Source organism: Phaenicophaeus curvirostris, chromosome 15, assembly GCF_032191515.1.
Source record: "Phaenicophaeus curvirostris isolate KB17595 chromosome 15, BPBGC_Pcur_1.0, whole genome shotgun sequence".
In the NCBI taxonomy this organism is placed as follows: Eukaryota; Metazoa; Chordata; class Aves; order Cuculiformes; family Cuculidae; genus Phaenicophaeus; species Phaenicophaeus curvirostris.
In genome coordinates, this window is record NC_091406.1 from 19,536,917 (window position 1) to 19,560,372 (window position 23,456).

At 53.6% G+C, this 23,456-nt stretch overlaps 2 protein-coding genes across 2 annotated transcripts; both read right to left on the reverse strand.

Annotated features, from left to right (window-relative positions):
- Positions 1 to 260: 260 nt before the first annotated feature.
- On the reverse strand, positions 261 to 2,705 carry LOC138727216 (protocadherin beta-15-like). Its single transcript, XM_069869506.1, has one exon. It carries the CDS (start codon positions 2,703 to 2,705, stop codon positions 261 to 263), a length of 2,445 nt encoding a protein of 814 aa, XP_069725607.1.
- An 11,534-nt stretch (positions 2,706 to 14,239) lies between these two features.
- Positions 14,240 to 17,578, reverse strand: LOC138727217 (protocadherin beta-15-like). Its single transcript, XM_069869507.1, has 2 exons — positions 14,578 to 17,578; positions 14,240 to 14,397 (listed from the first exon to the last, which is right to left on the reverse strand). The coding sequence occupies exons 1-2, from the start codon at positions 17,576 to 17,578 to the stop codon at positions 14,240 to 14,242; spliced, it is 3,159 nt and encodes a 1,052-aa protein (XP_069725608.1).
- Between the last annotated feature and the right edge of the window lie 5,878 nt (positions 17,579 to 23,456).

Sequence of the window (23,456 nt, forward strand, 5' to 3'; positions counted from 1 at the left end):
TCTGAAAGCATCTAAGAAATGCCTATAGTAGAGCGAAAATATTTTATCACGATAATTAAGGAGACTATAGTTTCTTCTGGGTTTTTTTTGGTGTTTCGGAGTTGGAGAGACGTTGTCTTCTGATTTTGGTAACTTCAGGGTGGGAAAAATGATGCCAATTGTAAAGGTAGATTAACTCTAGGGAAACCATTGCCACAGGTTATAGTCTGGAGCGCTTCCTATCACGAAGGCCTGAAACCTCTGGCGGTGCTGAATCCACCCTAGTTAAAGGAAAGACTATTGAACTGTTCTGCAGAGAGCATTCCTGTATTCTCTGGTGTCACATCTTCAGTGGTGAGAGGATCATGGGGGAAATCCCGTTCATCATCAGTGCCCCTGCCTGTGGCACAGTGCTGTGGTGGCAGGCTGGGCAGGATGGGCTTCAGGAACTTGAACTGGCTGTTGCCCGAGCCTGTTGTGAGGTTGATCTCGTAGCAATAGGGATGGGGTAGGGTCCCTGCAGAGGCTGCATCAGCCAGGCTACTCGGAAAGTTGTTGTCACCATAAAGCACATGTCCATCCTTCAGCTCCTTTCTCTTGCATGCTTTGCAAGTGATGAATGCTGCCATGGATGCGAGGAAGAGTAGAGACACAAAGACCAAGGAAATGATTAAATAGGTTGTGAGGGAGTCACCCTCATCCTCTGTGGCCAGGCTGCTGTGTGGGAGGTGCACATCTGAGAAGTCATTGAGCAGGAGTGCACTCAGTGCTGCTGTGGCTGACAGCGGTGGTCGCCCATTGTCTCGCACCAGGATGATGAGCTTCTGCTTCACGCTGTCTCTCTCCGTCACTGGCCTCCTCAGACGTACCTCCCCACTTTGGGCACCCACCACAAACAGACCGGGGTCAGAGGCCTTCAGCAGGTGGTACGAGAGCCACGAGTTCTGCCCAGAGTCGGCATCAACAGCCACCACTTTGGTGACCAGGTACCCCGCCTCAGCTGACATGGGCACCAGCTCGCTGGTTGCTGGGCTGCTGTCCTGGGCTGGATGCAGCACCAGCGGCGCATTGTCATTCTCATCCACCACAACAAGGTGGACAGTGACATTGGCACTGAGGGAAGGAGATCCTGCATCAGAGGCAATCACCAACACCTCAATCTGCTTCAGCTGCTCATAGTCCAGAGGTCGCAGCACAAACACGTGCCCATTCTCAGAGTTCACAGAGATGCAGGAGCAGGGAGGCTGCTCTGTGGTGAGAGGTGGTGCCAGGGAATAAGTCACCTTGGCATTGGGCCCAATGTCAACATCTGATGCATGGACAGTTCCAACGAGCATGGTGGGGACATTGTTCTCACGCACATACATGATGTATGATGTCTGGTTGAAGACAGGTGCATTGTCATTGACATCAGAGATGTCCACCGTGAAGGTCTGGGTGGTAGTGAGAGGAGGTGACCCTGCGTCTGCTGCTGTGACAGTTACAATGTACCGTGCCATTTCCTCCCGGTCCAGTGTGGTCACAGTCACCAGCTCATAGTAATTCTTATAGGCTGGCCGCAGGGAGAATGACAGCTGGTCCTCAAGGGCACAGGTAATCTTCCCATTTGCTCCTGCATCACGGTCCCTGACAGAGAAGAAGGCAACCACTGTCCCAGGTGACACGTTCTCGGGGAGGGGGCTGCTGAAGGAACTCACCACCAGCTCTGGTGCATTGTCATTCACATCCAGCACCTCCACCAATACCTTGCAGATTGCTGAGAGGCCTCCCCCATCCGTGGCTTGCACACTGAGTTCGTGTTTCTGTGCTGTCTCAAAGTCCAGAGGCTTTCTGAGTTTAATTTCACCGCTCTTGGCATCAATCTCAAATGCCAAGTGTCTCTGGCCAACCTCTTCAATAAACTGGTAGGAGATGTCCCCATTAGTACCCACATCCGGATCAGTTGCCATTACCCTCAGAACCACGGTGCCCTCGGGGGCATTTTCCAAAATCTGACCAACATAGAGCTTCTGTGTGAAGATGGGAGAGTTGTCGTTTACATCCAGAACAACAATGTGGATTTGAGTTGTTCCACTCCTCGGGGGAGAGCCCCCATCCACAGCAATGAGACTGAAACTCATCTCTGCCTGCTCCTCTCTGTCTAAGGGCTTTTCCAAAACCAGTTCCACATATTTCTCTTCCTCACTCTGACTCCTAAAGGAGACACTAAAGTACTCGTTCTCGGGAGAGATGCTGTAAGACTGGACGCTATTGCTACCAATATCCAGGTCCACAGCCCCCACCACCGGGAAACGCGAGCCGGGACTGTTTATTGTTTCTGCGATCCTAAGCGTGATCTGCTCGTCCGGGAAGCGGGGCGAGTGGTCGTTGACGTCCCGCACGGCCACCTCGATGCGGAAGAACTGCAGCGGGTCGGCCAGCAGCAGCTCCAAGGGCAGCGTGCAGGCGGGCGCCTGGGCGCACAGCTCCTCCCGGTCGAGCCTCTCGGCCACGACGAGGCGGCCGGTGGCGCGGTCCAAGCGCAAGCGCTGCCGGCCGTCCTCCGAGGCCAGGCGGGCGCGGCGAGCCGAGAGCTGCGCCGGGGCCAGCCCCGCGTCCTCGGCCACGTCGGCTACGAGCGAGCCGCTCGGCGCCTCCTCGGCTACGGAGTAGCGCAGGGGCTGGGAGCGAGCGTGCGGCAGCGAGAGGAGAGCAGAGAGACAAAGCACTTGCCTTGCGATCGCCATGGCGGGGCGGCGGGCGGGCTCCGGCGGGCGGCTCGGGCGCGCGGTCCTCGGCGGCGAGCGGCGCCCGGCAGCGGCGAGGGCGGCGGCGAGGGCGGCGGCGAGGGCGGGCGGGCTCCCTGGGGCCGAGTGCGGCTGGCGGCCCGGCAGCGGCTGGCCCGGGGCCCCGCTCGCCGCCGCTCGCCGCCGCCCGGCTGCGCTGCGCTGGGCAGGGCCGGGCCGGGCTCGGGCGCCTCCCCGCCCGCAGCCGCTCGGCGCCGCCTTGGCCGGGAGCTCCCCCCTGCGGGCCGCGGCGGGACTGCGCCTCCCGCCACCGCCACCGCCACCGCGCTTCCCTCTCGCCGAGACACACGCTCCGCGCTCCGCTCGCCGCACCCGGCGGCCTTGCAAGGGCTCCAGAGGGCTTTGTGCTCAGCGACCGGGCTGAGCTCCTGCCCCGGGGGGAGGAGGCGGCGCCGCAGGGCTGGGAGATAAAAGGCAGCGAAGCGCACAGGGAGGTCACTAGTTAGAGCCCCTGATACACAAACGCTAACGGTCCGGAGCTAACGGAGACAGCAGGAAAGCCCAGGGATCTAAGGACACGCAGCGATGGGACATTAAAGGCACCATTCAAGTGTCACCTGCAAGAGGTCCAAGCCCCAAAATTGTAAAGCAGTTCCGTGGGGGAAGTTTATCCTACTTTGACGAAGAGGTGGAGGGTGTGGGGAGCGCGGCCAGGCAGTGAGAGATGATAGGCAGGAAAACACACAGCGAGGTCACTAATTAGAGCCCCAGATACACAAACACCGACCAGCAGGAGCTAACGGAGACAGCAGCAAAGCCCAGGGATCTAAGGACACGCAGCGATGGGACATTAAATGCCCCATTCAAGTGTAAATCTCAAGAGGTTCAATCGGAAACTTTGTAAACGAGAAGGGGAGGGGGAAGAGTTTATCCTGCTTTCTCAGAAGGTGTCTCACAGAAAAGGGCAAACGGATTACGACGAGTTTGACGGGGTTTCTAGGACCATGCAAAGCTTATTAAGGGATGATTAGAGGCAGGATTAGATTCGGTAAAAGGGAAAGGTCAAGAGTTCACCTGGAGGAAGAACCGTGGGAAAAAGGGGAAGAAATCGACAGGTCCGGAGTGACTCTGGGCAGCGTGAGCCTGGATTCGTGCCGAGACCAGATTAAAACTCCAGGCTCAGGCTCCCATCGCCGTCCATGGGGATGGATTTCTATCGCGACTACTTCCGCAATGATTCCAGCAAACGCACATGCAATGCACGCAAGATGCACACCGCTGCCTCCAAGAGCAGTCTGCTTCTTTTGGTATAAAAAACAACATAGAGTTTGCATGTTCCGAGTATTCTGTGCAACGCTTCCTTCATTCAAACAAGCCGGTATTACAGCTAGGGAGGTAGTCCTTCTTAAGAGGAAAAGCCAAAACAATACTTAAACACAGTTCACAGAGTAGAAGGAGAGAGGGACAAAAAGGAGAAGGTAGGTACTACAAGACAAACCCAGACAATCAGATCATGACAGGTTTCCACTCCCATCAAGAAGCCCCTCGATTCAGGAACAGCAATGATAAGACCAAAGTGAACAACAACCCTTTTCCAAGCTCATCTCAATTCCACCTTCAGATTAAGTCCTTCGAAGCAACTCCTGGAGTTTCCTCACACTCCACCCAAACATACTGAACATGTTTCCACAGCTCTCTACACTTACCATCTACGAGCAGGCAATGCCAGTGGGTCAAAAGTCAAGCAAGAGCAGCAGAGGACCAGCTGGGCCCAACAGGGAACTCCTCGTGGAGCTCAAGCAGAGAAATAGATTGTGTCATCTCTGGAAGCAAGGTCAGGTTTTGCATGAAGATTGTAGAGCTTTGGTTCATGTATACAGGGAGAAGACAGCTATGGGCAAAGCTCAATGCTTCTCTTGCCTTGCTCTTCCTAGTACTGAAAGAACTTGGGCTGCCTGATCCACTAAGTCAGAGGACTATGAGGGCATGAACAGTGACTTTCCCTCGGTGTACACTGAAATTGTAAAGGACCAGGAATGTTTACAATTCCATGGGGCCTAATGGGATTCATCCCAGAGTACCGAGTGAACGAGCGGACGCTATGGCAGGACTGCTCTTGATCATCTACAAAAAGACTTGGGAGTCTTGGGAGGACCCTGCTGACTGGAAACTGTCTAGTGGAATTACAGCTGACAAGAGGACCGTTAGAACAGACCCCGGAAATTACAGTTCTGTGAGTCTAACCTCAGTGCCTGGAAAACTCAAAGAGAAGTTCATAATGGGTAATATTGAAATGCATTTAAAGAATAATGTGAATACTGGATTGAGTCAGATTGTGCTCAAAAAAGCAAGGTCCTCTTCAAATTAATTAGATATCCTTCTATGGCAGTTCACTCACTTCATGGACAAAGGGAAGGTTGTGAATGTAGTATTTCTGGGTTTTAGCATTTGGTACCGTTCCTCACAGCAACCTTCTGGACACTTTGTCCAATTGTGAGACGAAGAACTGGCTGAGGGCTCTAAGGGTGGCTCATGAGGCTGCCCAGGGAGGTGGCTGAGTCACCATCCCTGGACATAGCACTTAAGTGTTGTGGTGGACTTAGCAGTGCTATGGTAACTGTTGTACTTAATGTTGTCAAGGCTCTTTTCCAACCTAAATGATTCCTCTAGTGTGCAATAGCCTTTGATAAACAGGCTCAGTACTTAGCTCTGATCAGGGACCTTTTGGGGAAGGGACAGCTGCATCTGCCTGCATTGCCGGAGAGCAAAGTCTCTCCCTGGTGCCAGTATTTGCTCAACGAATGCCCTCCTCAACACACTCACATAAATTCTTGCCCAAAGAACAAGTATCCTCTCTTTGTGCCATCCATCCTCTGAAACTCCTACACCTTTAATTTCACAAATACTTTGTACTCAAACACCTCACAGATGCCATCCCCAGATGGAGCAGTCAGGAGAGTTGGAAAGGACACCCCAAACGTTACAGCTTTGCAGAGGCCATTGCACACCCAGGGCCCCTGTTAGGGGAACAAACTGATTCTCCTGACCTAGATCGAGCAGAGCCCTGTTGAAGCCAGAAGCTCAGTGTTCTGAAGACACGCTGAAGCCTGCCAACAAATCCCTGCACCCGACATGTTCCTTGAAGGCTCTATAGGCCATGTCTCCAAACAGAAGAAATGTTCCCAACCAACCATATTTTAGCCAAGGGACAACGGGAGAAAAGAAACCAGCTTTTGGAAAGCATTCACAGACCTTTCCCAGAAGGAACATCTCTACAAAGACTGCTGTCTCCACACAAGGCATTCGTGTGTTCTCTTTATTTCACTGTTCAACGCAGGGGTATCCCAGTTTACAACAGCAGAGTTTATAACTGCAGCACAGCACAGCAAGAGGGTTTCCACATATTTCATGTCACACTGGCTTCGTTTAAACAATCCATTATTAGACATGGGGTGACAGTCCTTCTTCCGAGGAATAGGCAAGACAATGTTCAAACACAGTTCACAGAGTAGAAGGAGACGCAGGAGTAGAACATCCCATTATCCCATTTGCTGATGACAGCAAACTGGGAAGTGCTGTTGACTCTTCTGAGGCAAAGGAGGCCTTGCAGAAGGATCTAGATACATGGGAACATGGGACAGTCATCAATGGCACAAAATGTAACAGGTTTAAATGCCAGATTCTGCACCTGGGACTTAGTAAATCCAGGCATGTGGATTCTGGGAAAGGAGTGGATGGAGGGCAGCCCTGAGGAAAGGGATCTGGTGGGCAGCAGTTCAATTGGAATCAGCAGTGCCCTGGCAGCCAAGATGCCTTGGGAGGGCATCAAACACACCATAACCAGCCAGTCATATTACCCTGCTCTATTCAGCATTGATACAGCCTCGCCTTGAATCCTGTGTCCAGTTCTCCACCTAAGAAGGACATTAACATACTGGAATGCATCCAGAGGGGAGCTACAAGGTTGGTGACAGGGCTGGAAGAAATGTCCATTGAGGAGTAGCTAAAGACTTGTGTCTTCCTAGTTTGGAGAAAAGGATGCTCATCTCTTCTTCCACATATCCAGTGACATGACATGTGGGAATCGATCAAGGCAGCATCAGGGGAGGTTCAGGCTTGACATGAGGAAGCATTTCTTAACACAGGAGGTGGTCAAACCCCAGAAAAGGGTTCCTGTAGAGATGGTCTATGCCCCATACCTGGCAGTGTTCAACAGGCATTTGGACAGTGCCCTTCATTATACTCTTGACTGTCTGGTTAGCCCTGAAGTGGTCAGGGAGTTGGATCAGATGATCTTTGTAGGTCCCTTCCAATTAAAATATTGTATGGTATCCTGTCCTGTCCTATCCCATCCCATCCCATCCCATCCCCATTATTACTGATATATTTCAAATAAACTCCAAAGGACACAGCTCTACTCACACAAGAAAGATACCATGCATTTTACTGCTAAAGAACATGAAATTTTGTTACTCAAAAGATCAGTGATTCCTGCCTGTTGAGCTGGAATGCTGTGCACAACAACAGCTGCATGTGAGCACCTCCCTGCTTCCCTGGGCAGACTTTGTGCATCATATGCACTCACACAATGACTAGAAGGGGAGACAGAGTGACCAGAAGCAAAAACACACACAGAGCCCTCACATCTCATGGACAGAGGCACCCAGACCTCAGAGAAGAAACATACCCAAGCATGCATCACTTTAAAACACAGGACTCACAACCTCATTACTTTTCTGACCCAGAAAGGGGGCTATGTGCATTTCAGCAAGGATGTGATTTGTCTGCACAACATGTTCATCACATTACAGCACAGATTAAGAGGTCCACAGCCTTGCCCAACATCAAGGGAGATAATAACTAGGCTGGAGCACTGGAAATAAACCATTTCTTGAAGCATCTCAGAAGCAGTTGTAGCAAAACTGAAATGTTGTTACCTGACTGAGAGAGCATTTTATGACTTTCATTTGTATTTAGGAGAGGGAGACAAACTTCCTTCTGAGTTAGAAGGTCTCCCACAGACCTCTTAGTGAGCTGCAGCAAATGCACACGCAATGCTCAGGAGATGCCCACAGCTGCCTCCAAGAGCAGCCTGTCTCTCACAGGATAAAAAATGGAGGAGAAAACAACACACTGCATGCACTTCCCGAGTATTCTGAGTCACATCGCATTCATTAAAACAAACCTCTAGTGTAATTGCGGTGACAGTCTTTCTTAAGAGGAAAACCAAATCAGGACACATTTTCACTCCCAACAAGAAGACTCTCAATTCAACAACAGCAATGATGAGACCAAACTCAGCCAAGGGACAACAGGAGAAACAGTTTTCCCACCTTTGCAAAAAACATTCACAGAGCTTTCCCAGAATGAATGCCTCGACAAGGACTGTGTTCTCTTTATTTCACTGTTACACACAAGGCTGTCCCAGTTTACAAAGGTACAGTTCATAACTGCAGCACAACACACTGGGAGGACTTTTCCATGCCAGCCAAACAATCAGTTAATACAGATGGTGTAACAGTCCTTCTTCAGAGGAAGAGACAAGATAGTGGTCAAATACAGTCCATAAAGCAGAAGGAGAAAGGGCAAAAAGGAGAAAGCAAATGCTCCAACACAAGCCCAGAAAATCAGACCGAGGCAGCCTTCCACTCTCATGAAGAAGCATCTCACTTAAGGAATAATAATGACAAAAGTAGAACCTAAATTCAACGGCTCTCAGAAGCAACCTCTTGAGTTTCAATGCACTCCACCCAATGACAATGAGCAAGTTTTCACAACTCGCTACACTTACAGTCTATGAGCAGGCAATGGCAATATGTTAAAAGTGGGGCAGAAGTCCATCTGTGCCCAATAGGGAATTACTCGGGGTCCTCTGGGGGAAAAATATAAATTGTGTCATCTCTGGAAGGCTCTCAGACTTTGGAGGAAGATTGCAGAGTTGATGCCTCACACTTATCCATGCTTCAGAGCCATTTGGACAATGCCCTTCATAATATGCTTTAACGTTTGGACAGTCCTGAAGTGGTCGGGCACTTGGACTAAAATGATCCTAGTAGATACCTTCACATTAACATATTCTGTTCAATGATATTCTATTCCAGTCACAGAATATCTGGATGGGCAGACACAGTAATCAGAAGGCAAATCATACAGAGCCCACACATCTCAGAGATAGAGACATCCAGAACCCAGAGAAGATACACCCCCAGACATGCATCACGTTGTCACACAGCACTCTCAACTTCCTAGGTTTTCAGACCTGAATGAGGGCTACCTGCATTTCAGCATGGATGTGATAATGCTGCCCGAAATTCACCTTGCACAGAATAAGAGATCCCCAGCATTGCCCAACAGCAAGGGAGACAAGACATAGGCCGGGAGCACTGGAATTACCATCTCTTCTCAAAGCGGTAATGCGGTTAGGAATAGCTGTAACAGAGCTGAAACTTTGTTACCTGTCTGAGGGAGCCTTTAGTTCATTTCGCTTGGTTTTTGGAGGGGAAGACAACCTTTCTGCGGACTAAGAATTTGACAGAGATCATTTCTACTAATTGCAAATGCAGATGAACTCTGGAGGAAAAATTGCCACAGTTTGTAGCACAGCATCCTCTGCATCATAGAGGCCTGAAGACTCTACTTCTCACTCCATCCTAGTTAAAGGAAAGACTATTGAACTCTTCCCCAGAGAGCATCCCTGTGTTCTCTGGTAGCACATCCTCAGCAGTGAGAGGGCCTTGGGGAAAAACCTGTTCATCACCAGTGTCCCCGCCCAGGGCACAGTGCTGTGGTGGCAGGCTGGGCAGGATGGGCTTCAGGAACTTGAACTCGCTGTTGCCTGAACCTGTTGTGAGGCTGATCTCATAGCAATAGGGATGGGGCAGGGTCCCTGCAGAGGCTACATCAGCCAGGCTGCTTGGCAAGTTGTTGGCAGCATAAAGCACATGTCCATCCTTCAGCTCCTTTCTCTTGCACACTTGGCAAGTGATGAAGGTTGCCATGGATGCAAGGAAGAGCAGTGAGACAAAGACCAAGGAAATGATTAAATAGGTTGTCAAGAAGTCGCTGTCGTCAACTAGGTCCGGGATGCTGTGTGGTAGACGCACATCTGAGAAGTCATTCAGCAGGAGTGCACTCAGTGCTGCTGTGGCCGACAGCGGTGGCCGCCCATTGTCTCGCACCAGGATGATGAGCTTCTGCTTCACAGTGTCTCTCTCTGTCACTGGCCTCCTCAGACGCACCTCCCCACTTTGGGCACCCACCACAAACAGACCGGGGTCAGTGGCCTTCAGCAGGTGGTACGAGAGCCACGAGTTCTGTCCAGAGTCAGCATCAATAGCCACCACTTTGGTGACCAGGTACCCCGCCTCAGCCGACATGGGCACCAGCTCGCTGGATGCTGGGCTGCTGTCCTGGGCTGGATGCAGCACCAGTGGAGCGTTGTCATTCTCATCCACCACAACAACGCGGACAGTGACGTTGTCCCTGAGGGGAGGAGATCCTGCATCAGAGGCAATCACCAAGACCTCAATCTGCTTCAGCTGCTCATAGTCCAGAGGTCGCAGCACAAACACGTGCCCGTTCTCAGAGTTCACAGAAATGCAGGAACAGGGAGGCTGCTCTGTGAGGTGAGCTGGTGCCAGGGAATAGGTCACCTTGGCATTGGGGCCTATGTCAGCATCTGAGGCATGGATGGTTCCAACAAGAACCGTGGGAATATTGTTCTCATGCACATACATGGTGTATGATGTCTGGTTGAAGACAGGTGCATTGTCGTTGACATCAGAGATGTCCACCGTGAACGTCTGGGTGGTAGTGAGAGGAGGTGAGCCCACGTCTGCTGCTATGACAGTCAGGATATACCGTGCCATTTCCTCCCGGTCCAGTGTGGTCACAGTCACCAGCTCATAGTAATTCTTATAGGCTGGACGCAGGGAGAATGACAGCTGGTCCTCAAGGGCACAGGTGACCTTCCCGTTGGCTCCAGCATCACGGTCCCTGACAGTGAAGAAGGCAACCACTGTCCCAGGTAATGCATTCTCAGGGAGGGGGCTGCTGAAGGAACTCACCGCCAGCTCTGGTGCATTGTCATTCACATCTACCACCTCCACCAACACTTTACAGATAGCTGAGAGGCCCCCACCGTCTGTCACCCGAACACTGAGCTCGTGTTTCTGTGCTGCCTCGAAGTCCAGAGGCTTTTTCAATTTAATTTCACCGGTCTTGGCATCAATCAGAAACGCTGATTCGCTTTGGTCCACCTCTTCACTGAACTGGTAGAAGATGTCCCCATTAGAACCTGCATCCAGATCAGATGCCACGACACTAAGAACCACGGTGCCCTCAGGGGCATTTTCCAAAACGTGGCCAATGTAGCGTTCCTGCGTGCAGACTGGAGCATTGTCATTTGCATCCTGAACAACAATGTGGATTTGAGTAGTCCCAGTCCTCGGGGGAGAGCCCCCGTCCACAGCAATGAGGCTGAAACTCATCTCCGCCTGCTCCTCTCTGTCTAGAGGCTTTTCCAAGGCCAGTTCCACATATTTGTCCCCCTCAGTTCGAGTCCCAAAAGAGACACTGAAGTACTCGTTCTCGGGAGAGATGCTGTAAGACTGGACGCTGTTGCTACCAATATCCAGGTCCCGAGCCCCCACCAGAGGAAAACGCAGTCTCGGGTTGCTGTTCTCCGCGATTCTAAGCGTGACCTGCTCGTCCGGGAACCGAGGCGAGTGGTCGTTGACGTCCCGCACGGCCACCTCGATGCGGAAGAACTGCAGCGGGTCGGCCAGCAGCAGCTCCAAGGGCAGCGTGCAGGCGGGCGCCTGGGCGCACAGCTCCTCCCGGTCGAGCCTCTCGGCCACGACGAGGCGGCCGGTGGCGCGGTCCAAGCGCAAGCGCTGCCGGCCGTCCTCCGAGGCCAGGCGGGCGCGGCGAGCCGAGAGCTGCGCCGGGGCCAGCCCCGCGTCCTCGGCCACGTCGGCTACGAGCGAGCCGCTCGGCGCCTCCTCGGCTACGGAGTAGCGCAGGGGCTGGGAGCGAGCGTGCGGCAGCGAGAGGAGAGCAGAGAGACAAAGCACTTGCCTTGCGATCGCCATGGCGGGGCGGCGGGCGGGCTCCGGCGGGCGGCTCGGGCGCGCGGTCCTCGGCGGCGAGCGGCGCCCGGCAGCGGCGAGGGCGGCGGCGAGGGCGGCGGCGAGGGCGGGCGGGCTCCCTGGGGCCGAGTGCGGCTGGCGGCCCGGCAGCGGCTGGCCCGGGGCCCCGCTCGCCGCCGCTCGCCGCCGCCCGGCTGCGCTGCGCTGGGCAGGGCCGGGCCGGGCTCGGGCGCCTCCCCGCCCGCAGCCGCTCGGCGCCGCCTTGGCCGGGAGCTCCCCCCTGCGGGCCGCGGCGGGACTGCGCCTCCCGCCACCGCCACCGCCACCGCGCTTCCCTCTCGCCGAGACACACGCTCCGCGCTCCGCTCGCCGCACCCGGCGGCCTTGCAAGGGCTCCAGAGGGCTTTGTGCTCAGCGACCGGGCTGAGCTCCTGCCCCGGGGGGAGGAGGCGGCGCCGCAGGGCTGGGAGATAAAAGGCAGCGAAGCACACAGGGAGGTCACTAATTAGAGCCCCGGATACGCAAACGCTAACGGTCCGGAGCTAACGGAGACAGCAGCAAAGCCCAGGGATCTAAGGACACGCAGCGATGGGACATTAAAGGCACCATTCAAATGTCACCTGCAAGAGGTTCAAGCCCCAAATTTGTAAAGCAGTTCCGTGGGGGAAGTTTATCCTATATTGATGGAGAGGTGGAGGGTGTGGGGAGCGCGGCCAGGCAGTGAGAGATGATAGGCAGGAAAACACACAGCGAAGTTACTAATTAGAGCCCCAGATACACAAACACCGACCAGCAGGAGCTAACGGAGTCAGCAGCAAAGCCCAGGGATCTAAGGACATGCAGCGATGGGACATTAAAGTCACCATTCAAGTTTCAACTGCAAGATGTTCTTCCTGAAACTTTGTAAACGCGAATGGGCCCAAAGAGATCATCCCACATTATCAGAAAGTGACTCAGTAGAAAGATTAAAGTGTTTACGAGCCCTTTGACAGGGAGTCTAGGAATAGGCAAAGCCTGTTGTGGGGTGAATAAAAACAGATCATTTTCATTCAAGGGAGGACACAAGAGAGTACTTGGAGATGCAGTTGTGGGGAAATGGAGGTAGAAGAGGAGAGCGAGAGGTCTAAGGACATTCAGCGATGGGACATTAAAGGCACCACCTTGAAGACGTTCAAACAAAATCTTTGTAAACTAGAAGGTGATATAATCATTGCATTGGATGAACAAAAAGGGTCTCATAGGAAAGAGCAACTTGCTACAAGAATCGATCGAGTTTGTTCCCTCCGATTCCAAACAGGGAGACCGCTCGACGGCGCTTTGAGCAGCATCTCTCGGTCCTCTGCTTCCCACAGAAAATCGCCCTCCACCTTGCTTCGCCTTCTGAGAATGTCCTGCTTCTAAGTCGCTTTGATTTTCCCTGCATCAAATCTACTGCAAAATGCACGGGTTGATTCTCGGAATTCTGCTTGGACTAGTGATCCTCCACAAACCCGAGGGAGTTGCAAGGGTTTTTTTATTGCGTTCATTTACATCAGGCATTTGATTGTTTAAATGTGCGACAGATAGGAAATATCACATACACTTCATAGCTCATTATCGATTAAGTAAGGGAGAAGAAAACAGAAAGCTACTTTACGCCCTGTCCTCTACAGTGCCTCAAGCTGAGTGTAAAAGCCTGTTTCACTGCAAAAAAACAAACAGCACTTTCAATTCTCTATTACTTTATACTCAACAATCCGGAAATGTTATCTTGCACTTTACCTTATAAAAGAAAACGAATACGTTGCTCAAAGCCCACGCTTTACAGTTTGAGGAATCAGTGAACTCCTGCTCAAATGTGCGGAGTGCCGCTGTCAATCGTTTCTAATTAAATCGGTTTTAACGGAGTGCAGAGAATGGAGACATGATTACAGAACGCTATCAAAACAAAAATAAACTCAGAAAAGGTGATGTAGGAAAAAGCTATCTTGAAGATACGCTTCCAGGTTTCAAGATTTCCCTTAACATTTAGAAGGAAGAAGGCTCTCACAGTCACGCACGGAGTCTCGGATTTATCAACATGCAACACAGTCCTCGTCCTCCGTCTATGTCACAATTACACAATACTTATATGAAGAAAACAATGCTGAAGAGGAGAATGGGTTTGCTCTCTCACAGAGAAACCTTGTTCTTCCCTGGTCCTTTTTTCGGTGTTTTCCTTGTGAGGACGCTGGCCAGGGACGACAGACACTCTCGCCTTTCCCCTCGTTTACTGAGTGGGGAGCCAAGGGTTTGGATCAGAATTGCCATGGAGCTCCTTCCCCCTGTCTGCAGTGCAAGCTGCTTCGACACGTCTGCGAGCCGTGTCTGCGGAGATGGGAGCTCTGTCCTGCAAGAACGGAGAGCGCGGGTTGTAATTTGGGCGTTGGAGGGAGGCAAAAGCGAGGGACTGAAAGGACCCGTCAGTCACTGCTGTACGGAGAACGCTACTGTTCTCTTTCCAGAGACAGAGGAGGTGGAACCAGGAGGTCGAGACGTTAGTCCCCTCTCTTCCTTAACCTCGATGGTTTTGAGAACCAGGTCGAGGTGCAGCTGCCCTCCTCCTTTGCGCTGATACACTTGATCTAAGGGCAACACTGAGAACTGGGTGCCCAAGACCCCCATAAGTCAGTACTTGGGGAGCAGCTGACCCTTAACAGATCCTCCTGGGACGCCCCCACCAGCGGCTCTCAGACCCTCTCCGCCCTCTCCTCCCGACCCTGGGGCTCCTCCACCCACAGAGCCACAACACCGAGACTCCCCACGTGAGCGACACCCCGAGCCCCCCGCGCTGCTCCCTCCCCGCTCCCCGCCTCGCCCCGGCCCGGGCAGGTCCCTCACCTCTGCAGCCCGGTCGCCGTCGTCGCCGAGGTTGGCCGCCTCCGTGGAGCAGAGCGAGCTCCGCTGCTCGGCCGGGCCGGGGGGCAGCCCGGCGGGGAAGCAGGGCAGGAGGGGCCCGAGGAAGCGCAAGTCGCCGTCGAGGCTGCCGGCGGCGAAGCAGACGTCGTAGACGGAGCTGCGGGGCAGGGAGCCCGCGCTGCTCGGCGGGGCGGACTGCGGGAAGGCGGGCAAGCTCTCGGCCGCGCTGCGCCGGGCCCGCCGCACCTTGGCCGCCACGGCGGCCCCCGCCGTGGCCAGGAAGAGGGCGGACACGCAGGCCAGGCAGACGGTGAGGGAGAGGGTGAGCGGCCCCTCGGGCTCGGCGGCCGGCGCCTCCTCGGCGCCCCGCAGATGGGCGTCGGAGAAGCCGCCGACCAGGGCGATGCCGAGGGTGGCGGTGGCGGAGCGCGGCGGCCGCCCGCGGTCTCGCACCAGCACGACGAGCCTGTGCCGGGGCGCGTCCCGCTCCGCCACGGCCCGCGCCGTGCGCACCTCGCCGCTGTGCGGCCCCACGCGGAACAGCCCCGGCTCCGTCGCCTTCCACAGCTCGTACGACAGCCACGCGTTCTGCCCCGCGTCCGCGTCCACCGCCACCACCTTGGCCACCAGGTACCCGGCCTCGGCCGAGCGCGGCACCAGCTCGCCCGCCGCCGCGCCGCTGCTCTCGGCGGGCGGGTGCAGCACCACGGGCGCGTTGTCGTTCTCGTCGCGCACCACCACGCGCAGCACCGCCTGGGCGCTCAGCGGCGGTGAGCCGCCGTCGGCAGCGCGCACCGCCACCTCCAAGGCGCGCACCTGCTCGTAGTCCAGCGGCCGCAGCAGGAAAACGGCGCCGCTCTCGGCGTTCACCGACACCGCGGGCTGCTCCGCGCCCTCCTGCCGCACCAGCGCGTATCTCACGCGCCCGTTCGCTCCCGCGTCGGCGTCCGTGGCGCTCACGCTGCCGATGCGGACCATGGGGCCCTCGTTCTCCGACACCGACGCCGTGTAAACCGCCTGCGTGAACTCGGGCGCGTTGTCGTTCACGTCCGACACCTGCACCCGCAGGCTCGCCCGGGAGCTCAGCCGCCTCCTGCCCCGGTCCGCGGCTCTCACCGTCACGTTATACTCTGCCGCCCGCTCCCTGTCCAGCGCCGCCGTCGTCCTCAGCTCGTAGTACTCATCCCCGCCGCCCGTCAGCATGAAGGGCGAGTCCCCGTCGATGGAGCACTCCGTCCTGCCGTTGTCGCCGGAGTCGCGGTCCCGCACGCTCAACAGGGCCACCACGGTGCGGGGCGGCGCGTCCTCGGGAACGGAGACCAACTGGGAGGTGAGCGTTATCTCCGGGGCGTTGTCGTTCACGTCCAGCACCTCCACCCGCACTTTGCAGTGTGCAGACAGACCGCCGCCGTCGGTGGCTCTCACCACCATCTTGTGATGCTTCGCTTCCTCGAAGTCGACGTTTCCCACCACCTGGATCTCCCCGGTGTCAGGGTTCAGCTGGAAGAGCTCCTGGGACCGCTCCGATATCTGGCTGAATCTGTATCGCACTTTCCCGTAGGACCCTTCGTCGGGATCCGCGGCCGCGACTCTGACCACCAGCTGCCCCGGGGGGCTGTTCTCGGCCAGTTGCACCTCGTAGACCTCCCGGCTGAACACAGGGGTGTTGTCATTGGAATCCAGCACCACGATCTGCACATGAGCTGTTCCCGACCTTGGTGGGGAGCCCCCATCGCTAGCGGTGAGGATTAAATTCAGCTGCGGCTGTTCTTCCCGGTCCAGCTGACGATCCAGGACAAGTTCCACACCTTTCTCTGTTCCAACATGGAGGGAGAAATGCGAATTTGACCCGAGACTGTAGTTCTGCAAACCGTTGCTTCCCACGTCCTTGTCCCGGGCGTTTTGCAGAGGGAAACGGGACCCAGGAGATGTCGTTTCCAGAACTTCTAAAACCACCTCCTTCTCCGGGAAGACGGGGGAATTATCGTTGATGTCACGAATCTCTACCTCCCCTCGGATCAGCTCCAAGGGATTTTCAAAGACTATCTTAAAGAAGACGGTGCAGGTATCGCTCTGCGGACACATCTCCTCTCGGTCCAGAGACTCCTTTGCCGTCAGCGCTCCCGTGTTTCGGTTGAGGTGGAAAAGCCGCTCGTTCCCCTCGGACACAACGCGCGCCTTGCGAGCCGCCAGCTGGCTCGGAGAAAGCCCCAGGTCCTCTGCAATATTGCCAACAAACGACTCCCTCTCCATCTCCTCCGCCAGGGAATAGCGGAGGGGTTCGGCCCCGCTCTGACACACGCAAACGCACACAAGCAACAAGATCACTCGCCTCTGCCGCTCTCCGTTCCGTCTCCCACTCGCTCGCACTCGCCACAAAAGCCATTCCCCGTCCTCCGTCGTTCCCAGCATCGTCCAGCGGCGTCCGAGGCGGATTTGGTCAGCAATCCCGGGCTGAGGGGCCTGAAAGCCCCCGAGCTCCCCGACTCCGTGTGCCGCCGCCCTTCCCGAGCGGCTCCCGCGGCTCTTTCTCTCCGCCGCTGCCTGCAAAGCCGGGGCGGGCACAGGAACCCGCCGGTTCGCGGCCAACACCCCCACCCAGCGTCGCACGGGGGAATATTTCCTCTGCTGCTCAGCCGCGGCAGAGCCGCCAGCCCGGCCTTTGCTGCTGGAGGCTGCGCTCCCCGTGCCCAGCCGGAGCCAAAAGGCGCAGTGGGAACGCTCTCTCTTTGCTAGGAAGCAGCTCCCTCCCCGCAGACAGAGCGCGGCTCTGGGCAGCACTGCCCGGCTCCTAAACGCCAGCTCCTCATCCGCAGCTCGGGGTTTTCCTCTGAGTGGGCAGTGCAAGATCCTCCACTTCCACAGGACACTTTGAGGGCTTGTTCCTCCTCTTCTCCACTTGTTCATCAGCACAGGACCCTTAGCGAGTCGGGCGGGTCCGAGAAGAACCTCTATGGGATATGAGAGCTGGTGCCAGAGGGGAAAGTTTCTGTAAGGAAATGCTTCCCCATCACCTTCGCTCAACACCACTCGAGAATGATGCTGCTGCTCTAGGAGATCAAACCCGAAGTCCTGCACTTGGGGAAGGATTCACGGACACAGCGATTAACATAAAATTCAAGGAATCAAAGAGGAGAGGTCACAAATTAAACCCCCAGTTACGCAAACAATAACGTTCAGAAGGGGAGGGAGAAGACATTGTCCTTGATCTGTGATGATTATAGTGGATAATAGTGGTTCAGGAGTGGATCTGGGAGGCACCACCATGGGGAAACCGAAGGGAGATGGGAGAGCAAGGGGTCCAGTATGTCTTCGCCACTCGTTTGCCTATCGGGATGACCAAATTGGCCCCTGAGTATCCCCTCCGCATATCACACCATAACCACAGAACAAAGACTCAGAGGTGATCCTCAAAGAAGTATTAAGAAAATCTGTGAATAGAAATCATTGTATGTTGTATTTGGATAGCTTATAGATGAGGTAACTATATGTTTTGTGTGTTGGAAATGGCCAGATGTATGATTTTGGAGTTCTTTGGGTCTGTACTTTTTGGCGAGGGTTGCCCTGCAGCAGAGCTGGAGCAACACACCATGTCCCTTACTAGAGGCACCACTGATAAAAGGTGAAGAAGACAAGGAGCTGGATCGAGGGATACCCCAGATGTTACCCCTACAGAATGGACTACACGAGAATGAGAGTAGTGGGTCATAACCAGAGCTCCCTCTCAGCCTGTCTGAGATTCTGCACCGATGTTGACATCATATGAACTCTGATGCATCTGCAAAATTTCACTCACAGCAACTTTGTGGAAGCCAAACAGGGAACTCCTCGTGGATTTCAAGGGGAGAAATATATTGTGTCAACCCTGGAAGCAAGGTCAAGCTTTCTAGAAAGACTGCAAAATCAGTGCCCTACACCTGCTGGTGTTGCAGAGCCATTTGGACAATGCCCTTCATAATATTCTTTGATGTCTGACCTGTCCTGAAGTGCTCAGGCAGTTGGACTAAGAAGATTCAGGTAGAATCCTCCCAACTAAAATACTCCATTCCATTCCACCTCAACACAGTACTACTGACATATTTCCAAGGAAATCCCAGGACACAGCTCCCACACATCCTTCTAAATGGCCAAGGAAAATCTAGTGTGCTTTACAGCTTTCCCCTACAGAAGATGAGACACATGCTGGTCCAGCTGCTCTCACACAGACCACCCTCACACAAGTCCTACCCACCACATTGCTTCCTGAATGGCACCTCTGATGAGCACGTCAGGAAAGTCCAGCAGCCTGTTGAGGCCCTCCAATACAGGAGACAACATTTCCCCTCTCACATGGTAAAAAACATAATATATCTTCTGGTTAGGAACTGCATCAGACACCTGGATGCTCGAGATCAAATGATCCCAGAAGCAGCTGAGTTAGACCAAGAAGTGCTGGTTCCTCGGGGTCTCAGTGAGACTGAGACAGACACAGCCACTGTCTCAGATGTCAATCACACCTTCTTCATTGTCGCTCATGCTATCAGAGATCTCCAGAGATAATGCTCTGTCCCCGTAGATGAGGAGAACCCTCGGCAGACACTTCAGGCAGGGCTCCAGCCATACACAGCAGTCATGCAGACCCCCATCAAAGAAAAGAAAGATTGCCCCCGTTTCAGTCATTCAAGCATTTTAAGACTTTCATGCAAGAAAGTGATTCTACTCCTCACTTCGGCTGTCACACTAAAAGAAGTTTGTAGGTAGAGCTCTTGCTCACATGTGGCTTTCTCTCTAGCAGCAAGTGGGTGCTGCCTGCAGGTTCCATGGTTCCAGTGAGCTGGCTGAGTTTCTCCTGCTGACTGGGGATTTTGTAGCACAACACAGCACAGCAAAGGCCTGTGCCTTTCCACATTAATTGGACTGTAGATCACTCAGTTCTCCAAGTACAATAGTCTTCTGCTCAGAATCAATACACCAGCCCTGGCTCTGGACTTATCTTTTTATGGGGTCCTTGCAGAAGGCACAGATCCAGTCCTCTGCACTTCCTGACAGCAAAGCCTCTTCCTGGCTGCAGTTTTCACCCACCAAATGCCCACCTCCTGATGACGCAAAAGGAAGATGTCTGTTGTCTTTGTGATATCCACAGCTTTCCACTACCATTAAGAAAGAAGCCTCTCAATTCAAAACAACGACAAGAGGAAACTCAATGGCTTGTTTCCAAGTTCATCTCCATGCTACCTTCTGACAAAATCCTTTGAAGCAATTCCTGGTGCTTCCTCACTCTCCACACAAAGACAACAAACATGTTTTCACAACTCTACACTTACAGCCAATGAACAGGCAACGCCACTGTGCCAAAAGCCAGTCAAGAGGGGCAGAAGTCAATCTGGGCCCTACAGGAATCTCATGGAGCTCAAGGTGGGAAATAAATTCTATCATCTCTGGAAGCAAGATCAGGCTTTGCAGGAAGATTGCAGACCTGTGGCTTGTGTATGCAGGGAGAACACATCATAGGCCAAAGCTCAGTTAGAGGCAAAACTGGCCAGTGCTGTGTCAGACACCAAGACAGACTTTTTCAATACGTTTATAGTAGAACGCGGTCTAAGAAAAATTGAATTGATGCTTGTTGAAGATGTTCGCATAACCCTGGGCTGTCCAGTCCACTGAGGTGGAGGACCATGAGGGTGGGAACAGCGACTTTTCCTTCATGGATGCTGAAATTGTCAGAGATCAGCTGTATCAGCTGAATATTCTCAAGTGCATTTGGCCTGATGGGGGCTCTCACAGATATATTTCACAGATATATTTCCAAGGAAATCCCAATTTAATCCCTTTAAATGCTGAGAACCATGAGTAGAATTGCTCCAGGCAGGACTGCAGCCATGCACAGCAGACACATGGATCTTGGTCATAAAAAAGGAACAGTGCCCCTCACCAGTGCCATCCCCAGACAGAGCAGTCAGGACAGTTGGGAATTTCACTGCAAAAGGTCACGTCTATGCAGAGCCCTTTGCACACCCAGGGCTCCTGTTAGGGGAAGGACAAGGTTCCCCTGACCTGGATCTAATGGGACCCTGTCACAGCCACAAGCTCAGTGCCCTGAAGACCCACAGAGCCTTGCCAACAAATCATTGCTCCACACAGGTTCCCTCAAGGCTCTATTGGGCATGTCTCCAAACAGAAGAAATGGACCCAATCAACTCTACATCAGCCAAGGGACAACAGGAGAAAACACTGCTCAGCCATTGAAAGACATTCGCAGAGCTTTCCCAGAAGGAACATCTCTACAAAGACCCCAGTCTCCATACAGGCATTCGGGTGTTCCCTTTATTTCACTTTTGCACACAACAATATCCTGGTTTACAATGGTACAGTTGATAACTGCAGCACAACACAGTGGGAGGGCTTCCAAGCACTCCGTGCCAGTTAAACTATCCATTATAATAGAGGGGTGAGAGTCCTTCTTCAGAGGAATCCACAAGACAATGGTCAAACACAGTTCAGAGAGTAGAAGGAGAAAGGGTAAAACCAAAAATACAAATGCTGTAACACAAATCCAGAAAAACAGACCAGGTCTGCTTCCAGCAGACAGCAGTGAAGCCAGTGAAAGCTCTGAAAGGAAGGTCCTGTAGAAGCATATAAGGACTTCAGCTTTGCCATTCCATCGATACCAAAACCACCATGATACATAGTTCCAAGGCAATCCCAAGGAGGCAGCCCACCCATGCTTCTCTTATGGCTCAAAGGAAGATCTCGTGCACTTTACTTCTGAAGATGAGACAGCACTACTCAGAGGCTCAACATGTCACTGTTGCCTGCTGCGCTGGAATTCTGTGCACCACAATGTGTGCATGGGAGCGCCCTCCTGCTTCCCTTGGCAGCCTTTATGCAGCTATGCAGTCACACAATGGCTGGACAGAAAGACAGAGACACCAGAAGGCAAAACACACAGATTCCATGCATCTCGGAGACAGAGGCATCCAGAACCCAGAGCAGAAACAGCTCCGTGCACGCATCACCTTGTAACACAATACTCACAAATTTCTTGCTTTTCTGACCCAGGATGAGGGCTACACGCATTTCAGCAAGGACCTTGCCAGTGCGTTACAGCACAGAAAGAGATTCATGACCTAGGCCTACGGTGGTAGCAATGGAATGAAGCCCAATCTGAAAGCATCTAAGAAATGCCTGTAATAGAGCTGAAATATTTTATCATCATAATTAAGGAGACTTTAGCTCCTTTGAGTTTTTTTCTGTCTTTTGGAGGAGAGAAACTTTTCTGTTGATATCAGCAACTACAGGGTGGGAAAAATTATGCCAACTGTAAAGGCAGATTAACTCTAGGAAAACCATTGCCACAGGTTATAGCCTGGAGTGCTTCCTATCACCAAGGCCTGAAGCCTCTGCCTGTGCTGACTCCATGCTAGTTAAAGGAAAGATTATTGATCTGTTCCACAGAGAGCATCCCTGCATTCTCTGGTGCCACATCCTCAGTGGTGAGAGGGTCTTCAGGAAAATCCTGTTCACCATCAGTGTCTCTGCCCAGGGCACAGTGCTGTGGTGGCAGGCTGGGCAGGATGGGCTTCAGGAACTTGAACTCGCTGTTGCCCGAGACGGTTGTGAGGTTGGTAGCAATAGGGATGGGGCAGGGTCCCTGCAGAGGCTGCATCAGCCAGGCTCCCTGGCAAGTTGCTGGCAGCATAAAGCACATGCCCATCCTTCAGCTCCTTTCTCTTGCACGCTTTGCAAGTGATGAAGGTTGCCATGGATGCGAGGAAGACCAAGGAAATGATTAAATAGACTGTCAGAGAGTCTTCATCCTCCATGTCCGGGCTGCTGTGTGGTAGTCACACATCTGAGAAGTCATTGAGCAGAAGTGCACTCAGTGCCGCTGTGGCTGACAGCGGTGGTCGCCCGTTGTCTCGCACCAGGATGATGAGCTTCTGCTTCACAGTGTCTCTCTCCGTCACTGGCCTCCTCAGACGTACCTCCCCACTTCCGGCACCCACCACAAACAGACCGGGGTCAGTGGCCTTCAGCAGGTGGTACGAGAGCCACGAGTTCTGCCCAGAGTCGGCATCAACAGCCACCACTTTGGTGACCAGGTACCCCGCCTCAGCCGACATGGGCACCAGCTCGCTGGATGCTGGGCTGCTGTCCTGGGCTGGATGCAGCACCAGTGGTGCATTGTCATTCTCATCCACCACAATGAAGAGGACAGTGACATTGGTACTGAGGGGAGGAGACCCTGCATCAGAGGCAATCACCAACACCTCAACCTGCTTCAGCTGCTCATAGTCCAGAGGTCGCAGCACAAACACGTGCCCATTCTCAGAGTTCACAGAAATGCAGGAACAGGGAGGCTGCTCTGTGAGGCGAGCGGGTGCCAGGGAATAAGTCACCTTGGCGTTGGGGCCTATGTCAGCATCTGAGGCATACACGGTTCCAACCAGCATGGTGGGAATATTGTTCTCATGCACATACATGACGTATGATGACTGGTTGAAAACGGGTGCATTGTCGTTGACATCAGAGATGTCCACTGTGAAGGTCTGGGTGGTGGTGAGAGGAGGTGAACCCGCGTCTGCTGCTGTGACAGTGACAATGCTCCGTGCCATTTCTTCCCGGTCCAGTGTGGTCACAGTCACCAGCTCATAGTAATTCTTATAGGCTGGCCGCAGGGAGAATGACAGCTGGTCCTCAAGGGCACAGGTGACCTTCCCATTGGCTCCTGCATCATGGTCCCTGACAGAGAAGAAGGCAACCACTGTCCCAGGTGACACGTTTTCAGGGAGGGGGCTGCTGAAGG

What these genes read in the sequence shown, in the direction of transcription:
- LOC138727216 (XM_069869506.1), bottom strand. Translation starts at nt 2,705, where the DNA reads ATGGCGATCGCAAGGCAAGTGCTTTGTCTCTCTGCTCTCCTCTCGCTG.
- LOC138727217 (XM_069869507.1), bottom strand. Translation starts at nt 17,578, where the DNA reads ATGAACAAGTGGAGAAGAGGAGGAACAAGCCCTCAAAGTGTCCTGTGG. An exon ending in GGGCTCGGGGTGTCGCTCAC is followed by an intron (nt 14,398 to 14,577) that starts GTGGGGAGTCTC and finishes TGTTGCCCTTAG; the next exon opens with ATCAAGTGTATCAGCGCAAA.